This window comes from Vulpes lagopus, chromosome 8 (assembly GCF_018345385.1).
Source record: "Vulpes lagopus strain Blue_001 chromosome 8, ASM1834538v1, whole genome shotgun sequence".
Taxonomy (NCBI): domain Eukaryota; kingdom Metazoa; phylum Chordata; class Mammalia; order Carnivora; family Canidae; genus Vulpes; species Vulpes lagopus.
The window spans coordinates 18254525-18275287 of record NC_054831.1 but is presented as its reverse complement, the minus strand read 5'-3'; the positions used below and the strand labels follow the sequence as shown (position 1 = coordinate 18275287).

The 20763-nt window shown below is 36.1% G+C and overlaps 1 protein-coding gene across 2 annotated transcripts in view; it reads right to left on the bottom strand.

The window, feature by feature from the left end:
• The window catches only part of ADAM28 (ADAM metallopeptidase domain 28), a 62721-nt gene extending 43820 nt beyond the window's left edge, over positions 1 to 18901 (bottom strand). For both annotated transcript variants that reach the window (XR_005989457.1, XM_041767054.1), the window contains exons 1-7: positions 18749 to 18901; positions 12150 to 12253; positions 10236 to 10312; positions 8178 to 8256; positions 6998 to 7074; positions 5156 to 5348; positions 2733 to 2804 (exon numbers count right to left, since the gene is read on the bottom strand). Coding sequence is in view for 1 of the 2 variants with exons in the window: in XM_041767054.1 (XP_041622988.1) it covers positions 2733 to 2804; positions 5156 to 5348; positions 6998 to 7074; positions 8178 to 8256; positions 10236 to 10312; positions 12150 to 12253; positions 18749 to 18800 (654 nt within the window). In the remaining variant the exon portion in view is untranslated. The remainder of the gene's footprint in view (positions 1 to 2732; positions 2805 to 5155; positions 5349 to 6997; positions 7075 to 8177; positions 8257 to 10235; positions 10313 to 12149; positions 12254 to 18748) is intronic.
• Between the last annotated feature and the right edge of the window lie 1862 nt (positions 18902 to 20763).

Below are 20763 nucleotides of genomic sequence, written 5' to 3'. Positions count from 1 at the left end.
CATCAAAAACCTCCCAAGACACAAGAGTCCAGGGCCAGATGGCTTCCCAGGGGAATTCTATCAAACGTTTAAAGAAGAAATCATACCTATTCTACTAAAGCTGTTTGGAAAGATAGAAAGAGATGGAGTACTTCCAAATTCGTTCTATGAGGCCAGCATCACCTTAATTCCGAAACCAGACAAAGACCCCACCAAAAAGGAGAATTACAGACCAATATCCCTGATGAACATGGATGCAAAAATTCTCAACAAGATACTAGCCAATAGGATCCAACAACACATTAAGAAAATTATTCACCATGACCAAGTAGGATTTATCCCTGGGACACAAGGCTGGTTCAACACTCGTAAAACCATCAATGTGATTCATCATATCAGCAAGAGAAAAACCAAGAACCATATGATACTCTCATTAGATGCAGAGAAAGCATTTGACAAAATACAGCATCCATTCCTGATCAAAACCCTTCAGAGTGTTGGGATAGAGGGAACTTTCCTCGACATCTTAAAAGCCATCTACGAAAAGCCCACAGCAAATATCATTCTCAATGGGGAAGCACTGGGAGCCTTTCCCCTAAGATCAGGAACAAGACAGGGATGTCCACTCTCACCACTGCTGTTCAACATAGTTCTGGAAGTCCTCGCCTCAGCAATCAGACAACAAAAAGACATTAAAGGCATTCAAATTGGCAAAGAAGAAGTCAAACTCTCCCTCTTCGCCGATGACATGATACTCTACATAGAAAACCCAAAAGCCTCCACCCCCAGATTGCTAGAACTCATACAGCAATTTGGTAGCGTGGCAGGATACAAAATCAATGCCCAGAAATCAATGGCATTTCTATACACTAACAATGAGACTGAAGAAAGAGAAATTAAGGAGTCAATCCCATTTACAATTGCACCCAAAAGCATAAGATACCTAGGAATAAACCTAACCAAAGAGGTAAAAGATCTATACCCTAAAAACTATAGAACACTTCTGAAAGAATTTGAGGAAGACACAAAGAGATGGAAAAATATTCCATGCTCATGGATTGGCAGAATTAATATTGTAAAAATGTCAATGTTACCCAGGGCAATTTATACGTTTAATGCAATCCCTATCAAAATACCATGGACTTTCTTCAGAGAGTTAGAACAAATTATTTTAAGATTTGTGTGGAATCAGAAAAGACCCCGAATAGCCAGGGGAATTTTAAAAAAGAAAACCTTAGCTGGGGGCATCACAATGCCAGATTTCAGGTTGTATTACAAAGCTGTGGTCATCAAGACAGTGTGGTACTGGCACAAAAACAGACACATATATCAATGGAACAGAATAGAGAACCCAGAAGTGGACCCTGAAATGTACGGCCATCTAATATTCGATAAAGGAGGAAAGACTATCCATTGGAAGAAAGACAGTCTCTTCAATAAATGGTGCTGGGAAAATTGGACATCCACATGCAGAAGAATGAAACTGGACCACTCTCTTTCACCATACACAAAGATAAACTCAAAATGGATGAGAGATCTAAATGTGAGACAAGATTCCATCAAAATCCTAGAGGAGAACACAGGCAACACCCTTTTTGAACTTGGCCACAGTAACTTCTTGCAAGATACATCCAACGAAGGCGAAAGAAACAAAAGCAAAAATGAACTATTGGGACTTCATCAAGATAAGAAGCTTTTGCACAGCAAAGGATACAGTCAACAAAACTAAAAGACAACCTACAGAATGGGAGAAGATATTTGCAAATGACATATCAGATAAAGGGCTAGTTTCCAAAATCTATAAAGAACTTATTAAACTCAACACCAAAGAAACAAACAATCCAATCATGAAATGGGCAAAAGACATGAAGAGAAATCTCACAGAGGAAGACATGGACATGGCCAACATGCACATGAGAAAATGCTCTGCATCACTTGCCATCAGGGAAATACAAATCAAAACCACAATGAGATACCACCTCACACCAGTGAGAATGGGGAAAATTAACAAGGCAGGAAACAACAAATGTTGGAGAGGATGCGGAGAAAAGGGAACCCTCTTACACTGTTGGTGGGAATGTGAACTGGTGCAGCCACTCTGGAAAACTGTGTGGAGGTTCCTCAAAGAGTTAAAAATAGACCTGCCCTACGACCCAGCAATTGCACTGTTGGGGATTTACCCCAAAGATTCAGATGCAATGAAACGTCGGGACACCTGCACCCCGATGTTTCTATCAGCAATGGCCACAATAGCCAAACTGTGGAAGGAGCCTCGGTGTCCATCGAAAGATGAATGGATAAAGAAGATGTGGTTTATGTATACAATGGAATATTACTCAGCAATTAGAAACGACAAATACCCACCATTTGCTTCAACGTGGATGGAACTGGAGGGTATTATGCTGAGTGAAATAAGTCAATCGGAGAAGGACAAACAGTGTATGTTCTCATTCATTTGGGGAATATGAATAATAGTGAAAGGGAATATAAAGGAAGGGAAAAGAAATGTTGGGAAATATCAGGAAGGGAGACAGAACATAAAGACTCCTAACTCGGGGAAACGAACTAGGGGTGGTGGAAGGGGAGGAGGGCGGGTGTTGGAGGGGAATGGGTGACGGGCACTGAGGTGGACACTTGACGGGATGAGCACTGGGTGTTTTTCTGTATGTTGGTAAATTAAACACCAATAAAAGTTAATTTAAAAAAAAATAAAATAAAATAAAATAAAAGACACATTTATCTGTTATAATTACCTCACCATTATCCAGGACCAAATAATATTCTATGTATTTCTTACGTTCTGGACCCTTCTGGTCAATTGATTTCTGTAATAAATATAAAAAAGAAAATTACCGAGACAACCTCATTCTCTGCAAGAGTCATCCTTTTATTTGAAATGTGTAATTTTATAAAAGATTGTTTTTTTAAAAAAATTATAAAAGGTCTGGCAATAAAGGAAAACATACCATTTTAACTCTAAGGAACCATAATTATCCACAGACAAGTCTCAGATATCAGAGCTTGAAGGGACATCAGTGGTAATCTAGTCTGACCCCTTCAATTTGCCAGAATTTAAATGATTGCACAGCTAACTAATAGGTCTGCAAAGTTTGGATTGTTTTTTTAACAATGGGCTGTCTCCACTATTCCTGCCCTGAAATAAAGAGACTCTGACTTCAGCACCCTTCTAGAGTTCTCTTGTTGTCCTTGTTGCTGTTGGTGGTGGTGGTGGTGGTTTTAAGTAGCCTTTTATCCCCCTCCCAGTGAGTACCCCCTTCCTTAGCAACGGGCAGTGCCCAGAGCCACCATGGTACCTAGTCTGCTCTTTTCTCCTCAGACAGAGCTGAATCTCTTTCCCACATTCGAAGCTTCCCTATTTTCTGTTCCTTTTTCTCCACAAAACAAAACAACCATAACAAAAGGTACATTTTATAGTGGATTGTCTCATTGAAAAGTAGCAGATACATTATTCATACTAAATAATAAACTATCAAAGTTTATTATGTTGCATTTCTGGAAGTGTTTGTCTTTTAACAAGTAAGTAAGCTTCCATTAGCAAGAACACATTACTGAAGGTAGACTTTTAGGTGTTGTCCAATGAGCCACACACTTCCCTCCCAGGGTCCAGAGGAGCAGCATATTCATTAGCATGTAGTCTGTGCTCCAGCACAGTACTCCAGTGCTGTGGCCACTAAGAATAAAGCAGTGAAACAGATATGGTCTGTAGTACAAGGAGCTCCTGCTTGGCAAACAGGCAGAGATAAATCAGGTGGTGATTAGTTCTATGCAGAGGATTAAATGGAGTTATGTGGAATTGAGTGATGAGGTAGTTATTTTAGAATAGATGGTTAGGGAAGGCTCTAAGGAGTTGGTCATGCAGCAGACATATTAATGAAAATGAGAAACCAGGCAAGGGAAGATAAATTGGAAGATAATTCCAGCAGAGAAAAAAATGAACAAAAAGACTGAAGTGAATTGATATTGACCTGTTTAAAGCCCAGGAAAAAAAGTCTATGTTTGTCAGAACATAATAGGGGAAGTCGTCAGTGGGTGGGGAGTAGAAGGTAGAGAGATTACAGAGGGAAGTGGGGCCCTAATCATACAGGGATTTGTAACTCACTGTCATCCCTTCTCTGTTTGATCTCTCCATATCAGTGACCTTCATAAAAGCTCAAACTGGGGCCCCATTCTTTATCCATATATCCTTCCCATCCTGTGTTATACCTTTTTTAAATAGGAACTCTATCTATTTCATGCATTCATTCAAGTGTCTAATACCACAAACTTAATGTGGTCAAAATATAACTACCAATTCCCAAACTTCAGACAAAACTTGCTTCTCCCTTATTCTTCCTATCTCAGTTAACAATACTATCATTCATCATTTGCTCTGGCCCAAGCCTAGAAATTATCCTTGATTCTTTTATCCTTCATCTCTAGGAGTAGTTCTGGGTTCCTAGATAACACATCAATGGTAGAATTTAAACCCACAACAAACTGAACCCAAAGGAGATTTTCTTTTATTTAGACTCATTCTACCCAGTTCTTATGGATTCTGGGAACATTTAGAAGATATGATTGGATATAAAGTGTCCCCTGAAGGATATGAAAGTAATAATGGTAATAACTTTTTATTTACACCTTATGGTTTCAAACAGGCCATATTCATTTTTCTTCTGTGACTGTAACTTGAATTCATATATGGAAGATTATTCTAAGTCCCTCTGGGCATAGCCTGTACTTAATTTTGCTCCCTACTACATCCCCACCACCTATGGCAAGAAAGAAATCTGTTGAGTGAGTTCATTTATGAAGACAGTAGGATATTTTATGTCAAAGTAATAATACTTTAAACCTTTTTTGTATGTTGTAGTATTGCCAATATTGGCTGTTTCTAGAGGGAAAGGTATATATATATATATATATATATATATATATATATATATATATATATATACTTCTTTTTAACCCTGGCACATTGTTGTTGATCTGCAAATACTTATTAAATAAATCATCAGTGTACAACAAAGTTCTGATGTCTACAGCCTACCATAGTACTAAGAGTTCAACAATGACTATAAAGCTTCCATTAATTGTAACTACTAAGACTGGAACCCTGGGTAGCCAGGACAGGATACATGAGAGCACTGCAAATAAAAAATAAAAGTAGGCATACCACCAGTCTGGTGGCAGGTAGGACCACACTCTGCCGAGATCCATGTGCCCACAATATGTTATCCATCCCACAGGTGCTGTTAGTCTTCTTTTCATGGGGATCATACTTGAAAAGTGCATGTTCCTGCCCATCATCATTGGTGGGGCTTAAAGGCTCAATAAGGTACTTTTGATCTCCCTGACTGAAGTAGCCCCTGAAAAACATGAGAATCCAGGCTTTTAAAAAAATATTTCTGCTTTTGAGTGCTATAGACTTATAGACTCCAAAAAGTTACCAATACCACATAATTTCAAGCTCATGGCAGTAGAATATACTGTAACATTGCAGCTAAAGATACCTAGAGATGACCCAAACTTATTTTTTTTCCTCCCAGCAAATGGGACCTATTGGGAAGAAGTGACTACTGTAATGTCACATAGCTAACTTACATCAGTGCTGACACTAGAATGGAAATTTCCTGATTCTTACCCAGTGGTCTTCAATTCTAGTACCTTGTCTGCTCTACAGGTGCACTGAAAAATGAAGAATTTGGGGTCTGAAAAAGAAGAGTTAAGATTCTGTGTCTATAATTTCTTAGCTATGATACTATGGGAAAATTACCTAACCTCACATAGCCTCTCCATTTATAACATTAACATAATACTTACCCAATAGAATGATTGTTAATATTGAAGAACATAATAAATAAAGCACATGATCAACAAATGTTACCAATTTCTTCTCAATTATCTCTGCTGAAGCCCCACGCTAAGAGTCACTTAATCAATATTTAGGGAGCACCCATTATTTATTAGTCACTGGATTAAGGGCAGACAATAAGATAGAATCATGGTTTCTTTTCTCATTAAGCTTATAGTCAAATGAGAAAGATGTATGTGGATCAAATAGTCACATCTGACCTATAAATAATACAATTATATGACATATATGAAATACTCATAATTACAGATAACTGCTAGGATGAAAAAGTATAAGAATATATAATAGGAGACTGGCTTAAGTGTACACAGAACTAGAAGACAAGAGTAGATATGAGGAGATAAGTAGGTGGTCTGTTGCAATGGTTTGATAAAGGATTATGGTAGTTTGGACTAAGATGCGGCAGTAGAGAAAGAATGTAGTGAATAATCTCAGCAAATATTTAGAACATATAATCAATAGGGCTTAATAATGGGTTGAAAATGGGTAGTTGAGGGTCAAAAAATCATCAAGTAATTTAGGTTTCTGGATTGGACAAGTGGTTGATTATATTATTTACTCAAATCAGGAACACTGGAAAAATACAAGATCTGGGAGAGAATCACTAGTTTGGTTTGGAGTTTATTAAGATTTAGATTTCATTAATCTATCCAGATATGGAAGAGATACTGATATAGGAAAGACAAGATTAGATAATCAAGTCTGGGCATCAGAAGAACTATCTCACCGTAGACAGATGTCTGAGGAGTCATTAATATACAGAAGAAAAGAATGGCATGGGCATGGTTAGGACAAGCTTAAGAAAGAGTTTACAGTAAAGAGAGAAGGTTGGAAAAAAAAAAAAAGAGAGAGAGAGAGAAGGTTAGAGAAGAGCTCTCATTCCCTAAAAGGTTAGACTCAAAAATCTGTAATTTGAAAACAAGCAGACAAACATACACATCGCTGCAAGCAATTCATATGTGTAAATTTACAAGCCACTATCAAGAGAAGCCCTGTTTCTTTTTAATTTCAAAATCCTGTAACCCTTCAGATTCATATTTAACTACAGTATAATTCATCATATTTGAGATTATTCAGGTTTATTAAAACACTCACACTCTGCCCACTACCACAGGTATACACAAACCGTTCATGAAGGCTTACCTTAGACCCCTACATGTGCTGATGCTAGCATCTGAAACCTTTTCATTAATGATGTGTCCTTGGTAATAGCAGTCATCCTAAATAAATGGAAATGGGGGTTTTGTAAAGGAAAGTGCATGTTTCTGAGATCCACTATGAAATTTTAACTTGAAATCTTGAAACAAGATCTATATTGTTTCCAAACCATTTTATGCTGAACAACAATCAATTTAGAGATGTAAAAAAATGGTCAAGAAGTTTCTTATGGTTAAAATTTTTAATATTTAGTTAATTAACCCAATGCTTAATGAGAATTTCCTAAATAAATATTGGTTTTGCAGAAAAAGGATAATGGTGGTGAATGCAGTCTGGTAGAGACAAACTTGTAGATAGAAGTTTAAAATCTGAGCCTTCAAAACATCAGACAATCATTCTCTCCCTTGGCTGATTGCTCATTAATGTTTTTTTTTCTGACACCTGTAAGCTCTTTCCAGTGAATGGGTTATTGAGATTATGTTACTATTCTTGATTTATTCAAAGAGTTTCAGCAGATTAACTGGGTTAGTGTAACATCCACTTCTCTATACAGCCAAATGCCCAATCCTAGCACTTTTCCATGTGGATGTACTTTAATCAAGCACACCTTTCTACTTTGAGACAGATGAAGTATTGGCCCACATAAATGTCTAAGTTATCACTATGGAGAGAATGCGTGAGGCCTTCCATGGAAAAATGGAGCTCTAAAAAGATGGCAACGATAGACTATACCCCCACACACACTACTTCACACAGCCATCTTCTCTAAACAAGAGTCAAGAATAAAAAAATATTTTCAAAAAACAGAATTGTACAATTCTGTCATTGAGGAAATAGTCTTGAGCTCAAGAGACAGAATGATCTACAGAGGTGATTGGCGTTGACTAAGAACACAAGATGTAATTAATTCTTCACTCTTCTAATGAAAATGAGAGGCTCCTTCCCACTCTCCTCTTCCAGTTGGAAGGCAGGGAATTCCTTTGTTCTTGTCAAACTGTACAAATATGAAAGTACCTATTAAGAAATTACTACTGCTGGAAATAGAAGATCTATTAAGAAATTACAACACCAATGTTGTAAATGTTGTTTCACTTTCACTATTTTTTTGGCAATGACACTGCCTTTGGGTGTGTCAACTGACAATGATTCTAAGATGCTCTTTTACCATGATTTGTGGGCTTGTGGTGATCTCTTCTCCAGTGGAATTATAATGTGTTTCCGTGTAACCGGGAGCAAGGAGACCGCTGGAATTAAAAAAAAAAAAAAAAAAAGAAAGAAAAATTCAGGCTATTCATGCTAATTGAAAAGTGTTGTGATCAGGCAAAAGCTTCCACTGGATGTGCAGGAAAGTTTAACTCCTGTGCTCCTTCTCCAAAGCTCTCAAAACGAGTCCAAGCATGAAGAGGATGCTTACAACGCAAACACTGAGAGGGCTAGAGACATTCCTGAGCAGAGTGGAATAGTGTCTGCTTTCTCATCAGGCTTTGATACTTCTCAGGGAGGATATTTGAAGAAGAAATGTAACTGAGAAGGGTAGAGTTGCTAAAAATGATTGGAAAGAGCAGTGCTCCTCACCAATTTACCGTAACTACCTTTCCCCCGGTCCTGTTTCAGTTCCCTGCAAAGGCTAGCAACTATAGCAACTGAAAGTTTCTTGGGAACTGCTTGCCTTTAGTAGTTGGGGCCCTTCTGGCATTTTCACTGAGCTTCTCAGAATTCTTTCAACTACCCAGAAGCATGTAGGAGTCTGGTTTTATATATATATATATATATATATATATATATATATATATATATATATATGATTTTATTTATTTACTCATGAGTGACAGAGAGACAGAGAGAGAGAGAGAGAGAGGCAGAGACACAGGTAGAGGAAGAAGCAGGCTCCCTGCATGGAGCCAGATGCAGGACTCAATCCCAGGATCCTGGGATCACAACCTGAGCTGAGGGCAGACACTCAACCACTGAGCCACCCAGGTGACACAGGCTGAATATACTTTTTAAAGAGGCAGGGCAAGGAGGAAAGGGTGTAACCAGTATATGTTAATGCTATCTGTGTATCAGCTACTGAATTAGACACTTTACATAGATCACTCATTTAACCCTTTCTGCAATCCTATAAGGTAAAGATGACTCGCTTTATGTTTCAGAGGAGATGATACAGTTCCAGTGGCAAAAGATCATATCTAGGTCTGCCTAAAGTCCACACCAGTACTATTTTCATCCTACCACACTGTTTCCAAAGGTCATCAGTTGTGATTTTTTTTTTCTTTTTTTGGGAAAGGCAATAGTCTATTTGAGAGAAAACATCTTGCTGTGCTGTATAGAATGTTTAGGGATTGAAAGCACAAAATTAGAGGAGAAAACAACTTTTCAATAGTTGAAATATGGGATGATCAAGAACTGAATAAGAGCTGATTGGCAGCCCGGGTAGCTCAGCAGTTTAGCGCTACCTTCAGCCCAGGGCGTGATGCTGGAGACCCTGGATCGAGTCCCACATCGGGCTCCCTACATGGAGCCTGCTTCTCCCTCTGCCTGTCTCTCTGCCTCTCTCTCTCTCTCTCAAATAAATAAATAAATAAATAAATAAATAAATAAATAAAATCTTTAAAAAAATGAGTAAGAGATGAGCCAGTGAAACTGGAAAGAAATATTGAATGTAACTGAATGGAGTGAAGAAAATGAGGAACAAAAGGACAATGTAACACATGAGAAACTGGGTGGGTTAGTGTGTAGCTGGTGGAAAGAGCACTGAGGTTGGAATCAGGAGAGTCAAATTCTGGTTTTACTGCTGATTAAGTCTTTGGTCCTAGAGTTTATATAATTATATATGTCTTTTTTCTTTTTTTTCCCTGATGGAAATGATAACAAATTGTTTTAAAACCTACTCTCAGTATTAGAATAATAAACTACAATAATGTAGAGAAGATTTAAAAATCTGCTTTTTCATAGAATTTGATAAAATGTATATCTGCTTGTATCTCATTCATTCTGTTTTATTACTAGAAGGATTGCAACACTAGTAAACTGTTGTTTTACTCAATGCATTTTCACTACTTGGGTAGGAACAACTATTCGGCAAACTCCTTGGGCTGATTGAAAGAAAAAGCATATTAGGAGGGGTTTTTGATAGCTTTAAGCAGAAACCGCCTCAATTAGCACACTTTCCACATGCTAATTTGCTGTTGGTAAGGATATCATCAGAAGTAAAAACACTTACTTGTTTTTTTTCAAGTAAAGTACTGCAATTTTCCCATTAACAGTCATTTTATACTTCAATTCGGTTTCAAATTTTTCCTGCAAAAATGCACAAATATTTACTGGTAGTTATAAACACATACAAATATTCATTTGGCTGTGTTCATCTTTTTTTATGTTCATCTTTTTAATCATTAGCAAACAAAGCTTGTTTTCTTTAATGACAGTCTATATAGTTTATAAAGCAAATGTCTGCTTCTAGCTTCTTTTAACAAATTAAAAAACTCTGCCAGCTGGATAGACCAATTACCTGAGACCTTTATATCCACCCATCTATCCATCCATCCACCCAACCACCCATGCATTTTACAAATATTCCTTGAGTGTTAGTTATACGCATGACTCTAGTCGGTTCTGGAAATTCAACCCTAAGCAAGAAGAATTGATACCTATTGTCAGAAAGCTTATAATCTTGTGGAAAGATAGATAGTAAAAGTGATTTATGTCATATGATAAGGGATATAAATAGGAATGCAATGTAGGATGTCTAACATCTTAACATCAGGATAGGCTTTTTTAAGGAAGTAACATGCAAGCTGAGATATGAATTAGCCAGGCGAAGCAAGCGTTGGGGGAGTTATTTGAGAAGAAGGAATAGTGTGCACCCAGGCCCAAAGACTACGAAGACTCTTCTTACTGATTATTTTTTGTCTGGAGATCTTCTCCAGGCTGACTGGAGGTCAGAATATGGACAAAACAACAGAAGTAGGTACAACTAGTTAACTGAGTTGTGGACTAGATAAACAATGTATTTGTGATAAATATCAAGCACATTGTATCACTACCTCCATCTTCTCAATTATTCCAAAAGTTAAGATTGATCATCTACTAGGGTCCAGTAACTAATCTATGGCTTTCATCAAAATAAATTGTTCAAAAGCTTAAATTTGTTTTGTAAGGAAATCACCTTATAACTGTGATAAAAACACTGGATATGTATTCAAATTTTCCTTAAAATATTCGATGACAAAAGGGATCTGGCATTTTTAAGAGAATTCTGAGAAGCATTTAAAGGAAGCCATACTGATGAGGATTCCAACGCATAGAGGTCCCATTCAAATTTAACAGAAACATTTTGTTGGGGGAGAATTATTTTGATAAACAAGGTCTGTTAAGGGTTTTGCTATATAAACGTTTGCTTTAAAAGGAAAAGGTTCCATTGGGAACCTTACCCGGTGGGGGAGTATGTACTTCAAGGGATTGTCATCTTATCATATTTCCACAAATTATTTATGTCTCATTTATCTATATTTTTCCTGGCTCCAAGCAGAAGACTTCTGGGTGCACGAACTTGGAAAATTGTTGAAAGAATCATCATGTTTTAACTTTATCTTTTGACTGATTGTGTGCTTTTTCATTAAGTAGTAAGAACTATACAAACTTTAATAACTTTCACTTTAAAAAAGACAAAGATAAATTTCATGTTTAATTAGTAATTCATCCTAACTTAATATTCATCCACTATATTTTATTTTCTACTTCAGTTGTAGTTCATGGCTTTGTTTGTATGTGTGTACATAGATACAGAGATGATAGATTAATAATAGATAAAATAAGTTGTATCTAATTTCTTTGGGAGTACACAGAATTATAAATTGCCATAAAAGTATTAATGTTTACTCTCTATGTGACCTTAGGCAGTTTATTTCAACTGTCAGAATCTTAATCTTCAAAATGAGGCTGATAAGAAAACATTACATTATTGCAAAGATTAATAAAAATAAAATAACAAATGCAAATGTTTATATATAAGTATGTATATATGTGTTATAGTTTACACATCTATAGGTATATTGTATGTGTGTGTGTGTATATGTGTGTGTGTGTGTGTGTGTGTGTATTTTTTCAAGATTCTTTGTTAAGTCAAAAGCTGTACCTGTTGGTCTGGGTCCTTGACCTCTCTTTTATGTAGTGGATGAAGTCTTCTGGGATAAACCACTTCATAGTTCTTTATTCCAGGGAGTTCCTTGATAGTATTTACTGAAAGGGGAAAAAGGGGTAAGAAAAGATTTAGCAGAGCAGAACAAACAAGCAAGAACAAGTAAGCAAGCTGGTTGGTAATAATCAGCCTTATTGCATTTCTGATGGATAATGCCACACACAGAGGCTTAATTGAATTATGTCAGAGAGTTAAGTGTAGAGACAGACAAAACCAGAAACCACAAATCTTGAACCTATTATCTTCAAATATTTCCCCACTGAAAGTTTACAAGTGTTTCTCTATTTGGTGAAAATATTTCTGTTGGATGTTTCCATTTCTCTTCGCTACCTTGAATCCTCTGCAGAAGAATGAATGTAGCAAGCGTACAGGCAAAAGCTGGTACAGGGAGGCAGAAGCCAAACTAAGACACTAATCAATGTCAGCATAATTAAGTAGAAGCATTCTGAAAACTACACAGTGTTACAAAAATGAAATAACTAATGTATGCCATTTCGGACTGGAATATTTTTTCTTATATGTTTCCAACTGTGATTATTTACACCAATGAATAAAACTAAAACACAGTAAGGAAAGCTCCGATAGCTCCATACAATGTGTGGATTTTGCAATACAGATAAACTTTCATTTTTGCTTACAAAGCATGAAAAGAGTGAAAGAGAAGCAAGCAATTAGAACAGTTTTACTTGTCTGAAAGGAGAATTTTTGAGGCTGAAGTCATACAGAGAGAATTGAACAGTTATCTCATCCAACCTTCTATCTATGTTTTGAATTCTCATATCAACATGTTTCTACAAGTTATTTTTTTTTAATTTTCTTTTGTTTTGAGAGAGACAGAGAGAGTGAGAGCACAAGCAAGGGAGGGGCAAAGGGAGAGAGAGAGAGAGAATCCTAAGCAGGCTCCATGCCAGCACAAGCCCGACTTGGGACTTGATCTCACAACCCTGAGATCATGACCTGAGCCGAAGTCAGAGTCAGATGCTTAACCAACTGAGCCACCCAGGTACCTCTCAACAAGTTATTCTTAAGAGGAATTAAGAGTTTTCCCAAAGCTAACATTTAATTTTCTATTTTCTATTTTATTTGCACACTTGATCAAGTCCTTGTTCTGGGTAGAGTAATGTGTAAGGAAATGTCAATAGACCAGTTCTTTGGTTTCTCAAGGGACTGCTGGTCAACCCAGAATATAGATGCAATAGAAAACAAAGACCAGAGTATGGGCAGCCTAGCAATTTACTTATATTGCAGACTGGAAAAGCTTTAGTTATCTATGTCATGTCTATCAGAGTGCTCTCTAAAGATAATCTCGTCTCATTAAAGTATTCAAACCTAAATTCTATGATAATATAAATTTATGTTATTATTGTTGATCTTTTAACAAATAAAAGTGAGTCATCTTGGATGACTTGTACACTTATTCCAATGCTTGATGCTCCAGAAAATATTTTTAAATTTTTCTTTAGAAACTAAAGCAGAAACGTAAAAAAATTCCTAGTTATGTCAATTTTCTTTTATCATCTTAGGATGGCTAAATGCACTTGGCAACTCAAGGGCCATTTATTTCTAGCTTCGAAAAATAGGAAAAGTAGTTAAATTGGCTAAAAACTCATTAGGTCAAAAATGGACAATCAAAGGGATGCATTAGCTTCTCTTGCTTGAGATTTACTCTTTTTTATAATTTAAATTCAATGTAATTAATATATAGTATATTATTAATTTCAGAGGAAAAATTTAGTGATTCATCAGTTGCACATAACACCCAGTGCTTATTCCATCAAATACTTAATGGCTATCACCTAGTTACCCTGTTGTATATTATATATGATATATATATATATATCATATATATATGATATATATATAATGGGGTATATGGCATATATTATATATACCATATATATACCATATGGTATAAAGGGATATATGGCATATATCATATATACCATATATATACCATATACCATATATATACCATATATTATATATACCATATATATATGGCATATATTATATATATTATATATACCATATATATAATATATACCATATACATTATAATGTATATTACATATAATTAATGTATGTATTATATATTACATATATAATATACATCATATACCCCATTATATATATATCATATATACCACATATGCTTTATCCATTAATCTGTTGATGAATATCTGGGCTCTTTCCATAGTTTGGCTATTGTGGACATTGCTGCTATAAACGTTAGGGTGCATGTGCCCTGAGATTTATTCTTAAAAACATTTCAAAATCCCTTAAAACCATAGATTGAACCCTAGAACACTTGAACTTTGGGTTTGGTTCTAATTTTTTAATTGTTTGAAAAGACAGGGCAGATTAAATGATCTTTAAGAACAGTTCAAGTAGTCCGTGATTTTATGCAAATAAATACAGCATTCCCTATAATCTCTTTGAAAAGGTGATGGTCGTTTGGATAAAGTTTTAGCTGATTGTGTAAAATAAGTCTCATTACACAGTCAAGACTTCCAGAACTACGTAAGTGACCTCAATGACTTCTTGCTGTTACAGAGATAATCATTGGGCATTTTTATTTCTATGTAATTAATTTTCAGTAAGGGAAAATAGTAACATTACTTTATTAAAAAAATTACAGCAAAAATTCAAAAGCCCAAAGGAACATTCTTAATCATTTTCTTAACATTTAATTAAAATATTCATAATTATTGTAATTATTTCAAAATAATAAGATGCAAAGAGGTAAGAAAATAACTTTCACCAGAAATGAACTGATGGTATTGACACAATTCTCTGGAGCTTCTTGTAAACCCATAAAACCAAACAAGCATACCATAAGGCAACTGCATGCTGTCTAGTGGATTGTGTCCAATCAATGCAATTCGTCCCATTAATATGGAATTAATGAGGCCATATATTCACCAATGTTGCAACCAGAGTAACTCTTCTAAAAATGCTGTATGAAAAATTGTTTCATCCATTATACACATTATTCTGAGCGTAAATATTAGTCCAAGTTTCCCTGAGGTCATAAAATAATAACTAATCATAGCTGACTTTTCATAAAAGCAAAAAATCATATCCCACACACATTCCCCATTCGGAAGTGGTGAGGGAAACAAGCAATCTAACCACTGCAAGTTTTCTTAATATACACACTCACCTCCAGACTTCTAGTTAGTATCTAAATCTTAATGTTTCATGAAATCAGAAATTACCAATTGACTTAAATATAGAATCAAATATAAAAAGTGGAGAAATTTATTTCCAATTCTTTAATAGCCAAGCATTTCCAAATGGCAAACAAAATAAATCAGCAAATAAACCAGAATATTTTTTTAAAAAAGCTTCCAGCAAACTCTCTTAAATTTGAAATCAACAGATTTTTAGCTCTTCTGAAACTCTTGCAACACATTCTCTAAAGGAAACAGATAGAATTTCTTTTAATGACTCTTATTTCTGTGAAACCAAGAAGGCCCCAAAAGAATGAGATTTGAGTTATAACAAATTAGACAGCAGTTAGAGATATGCTACAGACTTAAATATTGTTTGGCTCATTCATCCTTAAGGTTGATGGAAATGACACAGCCTCTTCCCAGCTGAATAACATCAGGCTAATTATTTTGAAGCCTGTGGAATAAACACAACTAACTGCCATCCAGGGATTATACAAATCTGAGATGTAACACAATATGTTTCTACTAATGCATTTAATTTTTACTTTCTCTCTCCCACAGAACTCACTTGTTGGATTACTTCTAACTAGCAAAACTAGATCAAGAAAAATAAAACTATTACTTCGGATTGTGTTAGATCATTATTTTACTGTTTATTAGTTTTAGAAAGGTTAAAATGCATTGACAACATTAATATAACAAGCACTGCTCTGGATTGCTAATTTATTTTCTAATGTGTTTGGGGCAATTTTGGAGTCTAGCCCCCTTGTACATAATATTGGCATTTTCATTTTTGTTCACATCTGTTCCAAACTGTTTAAAGAATGTCATTCCAAACTAAACACATGACATTAAGCCCTGAATCAGAGTTTATTCAATATTGACTTCAGATCTGGGCTTCTCTGTATCCCTTCAAACCATCTGTGATTTTATTTTTTTATTATTATTGTTTAAGATTTTATTTATTTATTCATGAGAGAGAGAGAGAGAGAGGGAGAGAGAGAGAGGCAGAGACACAGGCAGAGGGAGAAGCAGGCTCCATGCAGGGAGCCCGACATGGGACTCCAGGATCACACCCCTGGTCAGAGGAAGCGCCAAACCACTGGGCCACCGGGGCTGCCCTGATTTTAAATTTAGTGTAGTAAAAGTGAGTACAAACATCAAGGAAAAACTCATCCTGATGAAGTCTATCATTTTGGCTATTAAGACTAAATTATTAATACTTCTGAGGGTCATCTAGTCACCTTATGAAGACAAGAAATAATTGCTAATATGAAACAAAATAATTTCAAAAACTACTGTACCCTCTAGATAGTCTGCTGGAATATATTAAAGACCTTTCTTTTTTGCAAGTGCACTTATATCCTCACCCCCAAACAACTGTCACATCCTTTTAAATATTTGGGCTTTTTTTTTTCCTATGATGAAACCCTATAAGTTATTTTTCTTGGGGGATGGTGAAGGGCATAAAAACATCTGGCCTAATTATGTTTCATTCTTTCATTCCATGTCTATAGAAACTGAGAACAAGTCATGGTCTGAGGTACATAATTTTTTCTTTGGATGATGGGGGCAGATAAATAAAAAGAGATAGGAGGGGATCCCTGGATGACTCAGTGGTTTAGTGCCTGCTTTCAGCCCAGGGCGTGATTCTGGAGTCCCAGGATCAAGTCCCACATCAGACTCCCTGCATGAAGCCTGCTTCTCCCTTTGCCTGTGTCTCTGCCTCTGTCTCTCATGAATAAATAAATAAAATCTTTAAAAAGAGAGAGAGAGCTAGGAAAAATCAAATTGCTTTATTTTTTACATTCTTGCTGGGAAATAAATCCATGCAGGAATAATAGCAGTGGGAATAATACCTAGGACACAGTCTTGAAAATACAAGATAGAACGTAAAAAGGGGGTGGCTCTCTGTTTAAGATGGAAGATAAGGAGCAGCTGTCTATATGTCCCCCTGTTCTCACAAAAGACACTGCAGAACCTTTGTCCCTGCCACCAAGTACTTGAAAATGTCACAGTTTTAGGCATGATTTCTAAGGAAGTTGGCTCTTGGTGCCATGCTGTGAATGTAAAAACGGGATAAATCAGCACATATGCCCAATTTTACTGAAAAGGTTGTCATGTGGGTGGACTCCAGGGTTAACTGTCTGATTCCATTAATAGATCCTGCTTGATCTTCATGCTATTGGATAAAGTTAGTTCCCAAGCAATTCTTATGTTCCAACTAAGTAAAGAATCCCAAAGAATTTTTAGGGATAGCACTTTTGGAGAATAGAAAGATTTCTATTAAGTTTGATTTACAAACTAGAAATTTTGAGTCAATTCCTTAAATATGTAGTATAGTTCTGTATTTAGTGATATTAAGTAAAACTTTCACAAGTCTGGAAGACAAATCAGAAACCTGGGGTGGGGAAAATCATTTTTAGTGACAAAGTGCTGTGTGAGTGCAAGGGGGAGGAGAATCTTTCCCTCCCTAACCCTACACTTCCTGTTGATAATCCCTTCCCATTACTAGCTCCCCACAAGCATTCTAAAACCCAAGAAAAGGTTTGCTAGGGAAGGATTCCCAAACACTGAAGCTAATGTGCTGACTTAAATAAGCTCTAGAAATAGAAATAAGACAAGGAAATGTGTCACCCAACCTAATTTAACCAAAATCTAATTGGTGAATTTCTGACAAATGGAGACACATGCTAGAAGTGATTTATTGTTGGAAAGTAAAATTCCTCTACTTTTGAATTCTTCAATTTAAACTGGAAGTGAATTATCAGTTTAAGTTTAGCAGTAACATTGTTTTAATCAAGTAATAGCACAATGCTTTATAAATATTGAATTGGTAAACTATTTATTTCTAATTAGGCATATTTATTATCACCAGTAAAGAAAGGACTAAACATAAAAATGTGCCCTCAAAATGAATAGGATGAGCCAAAGTGGTCTCTTTAATAACAGCAGATACTTTCCAAAGCCTTCTCCACAAGGACAACTGGTCAAAGATCCCCTGCATCTTTGTTGCTTTAAAAATAAGGAGGGATTTGATGGATTTCATTTTTTGATTCAAAGATCATACTCACTATTTAAAGTAAGTGATATGAAGTTTTCCTGGTGATTTCTATGTATTCTCAGATGAGACTTACCATTCAAGATGTCTCCTTGTCCCTCCTTTGCATTGAGTGTTTACATCAGTCATGGCCCCTCCAAAATGACAGATTAAAACCAGCCCAACTGGTTAGTAAAATTCATTAAAAAAAAAAAAAAAGAAAGAAAAGAAAAGAAAAAAGCAACCTATTGAGAGAAGATGCAAAGCAAGCCACTCACTGACATTATTTACTAGAACCCAAAAAGGAATCAGACACTGACCTGGAACTGGCCAAAGGAGGAAAGTGGTGGTCAGAAGAATCCCCTGCAACATGATAGGTGAGTTCAGGGGTGCAGCGCCTGCCCTTCGTGCTCCCTGGGAGAGCACTGCTCCTCTGCTCCTCCGTTGTCCCTGCCTCCACTCAAGCAAGACAGAATGAAACTCCAGGCTCATTCTTGTCTCTGCTTCAGGAAGTGTTTACTAAAGGTGTTGCACAACATTGGAGCTGTGGTCCTGCCACAGTGTGGCACAGCAGGCGGAAGTTCTGGCCACCTCCCAGCTCTTGGACTCTCTTACCATGAGCCATTGTTTCTCTTTCCTGCTTCCCCATATTTCCCTACTCTGAAGTAGTACGTTTCTAATTTATTGCTATAACCCAATAAGCTACCTTGACATAACTGGCTTTGATAGACCTTGAGAAGTGTGTGTATTTATTATCAATTTATATAAATATTTATATATGTATTTGGTATGTTGGCAACAAGTTGTTGCAGATGTTATTCTTCCCTGACATACATACATGGTCGGTGAAGCAATCTCTAATCCATTCAATTATTACATAAAATTGTCTTTTCCAGTTATCTTCTATTTGATTCTCATACAGTGGTGCTCTGGGGAGCTTGAACATACTGAAATAAGAATGTATGGCGAAACAAGCTCAAGGTTTGTCAGAACCCCAAGGGCATTTGTATCATTACTAACAACCGGGAATCGGGAAAAGCCTTCAAGACCCAAAGGATGTAATTTCTAGAAAAATTTAAGGAACTGTCATTGGTGGTAGTGAGGCTAAGCTGGCATGTCCAGATATCACACTGAATAACAAACTAAATCATGTTGAGTTGCTTTTACTAAGTTCAAAGTTCTTTATACTTATTACCATATTAATTCTTATGGCACTTCTGTATGATACATGGCATCTTACCTCTGTTTTGTAGACTGAAAATTTAGGATTTAAACAGATAAAGGATTCAAAAGATTAAGACTCAGTTGTTCTTTTATATACTAAATAAGCGGTTGGCCTAAGGTCATCTATCTAGTAAATGGCAGGAGTGGAATTTGGACTCAGTATTATCTTAGCTCTTAGTCACACATTCTTTTTTTTTTATTTATTTTTTAAAAGATTTTATTTATTTATTCGTGAGAGACACACAGAGAGAGACAAAGACATAGGCAGAGGAAGAAGCAGGATCCCCGAGGGGATTATATATATATGTGATCTATCTATCTATCTATCTATCTATCTATCTATCTATATATATATATATATTCCTATGAAATACAAGTTCTATGAGACAATCCTGAGGTTATGACTATGACACCAATTCTTGGTCCATTAAAATGATGCATTATGCTATGGATTCTGAAGCATATTTTTGTAATAGAGTGATTTTGATGAAAAGGGGGTTTCTCAAAATGTCATTCAGGCATCAACTAACAATACAAGGGAATGTTTAAATCTAGTCACTGAGCTTTTCAGCTATAGAACTGAGAATATCAGAAGTTTCTTTTCTTTCAATCCAAGTTCTACTGCTTTGTCTTTTTCAGAGAACAGAAAGCTTATACCTACTTTGTAATTCACATGACTTTCCCCCATTAATTCTATGCACATTCATTAGTACCTCTTATGGGTAAGACATTGAGGTCATAGGTAAAAATGTAGTCATTCCTTTTGAGATGCTTACAGTTCAGTAAGGGAGATAGGCAAGACCAGTTACCATGAAGATGTGCAGGGTGCTGCCTATATATCATGAGACACTGCACAGATAGGAAAGATTTAGGCATGGAGGTCAGGGGCTACCTCTAGCAGGACAAGGAAGGTTTCCTAGAGACAGGTGTAATGAAGTTAACAAAAAATTAACTATGAGAAAAAGTGAAGACATTATGTCATAACATACTAGTTTACGGTAATACTTCGGTATTACCATACTCCAAGAGAGCCTGGAGGAATGGAAAGAGATTCAATGTCTGGTTTTGTCCCTGTAGGAAATGGGCACCACTGGTAGGTTCTAATCAGCAC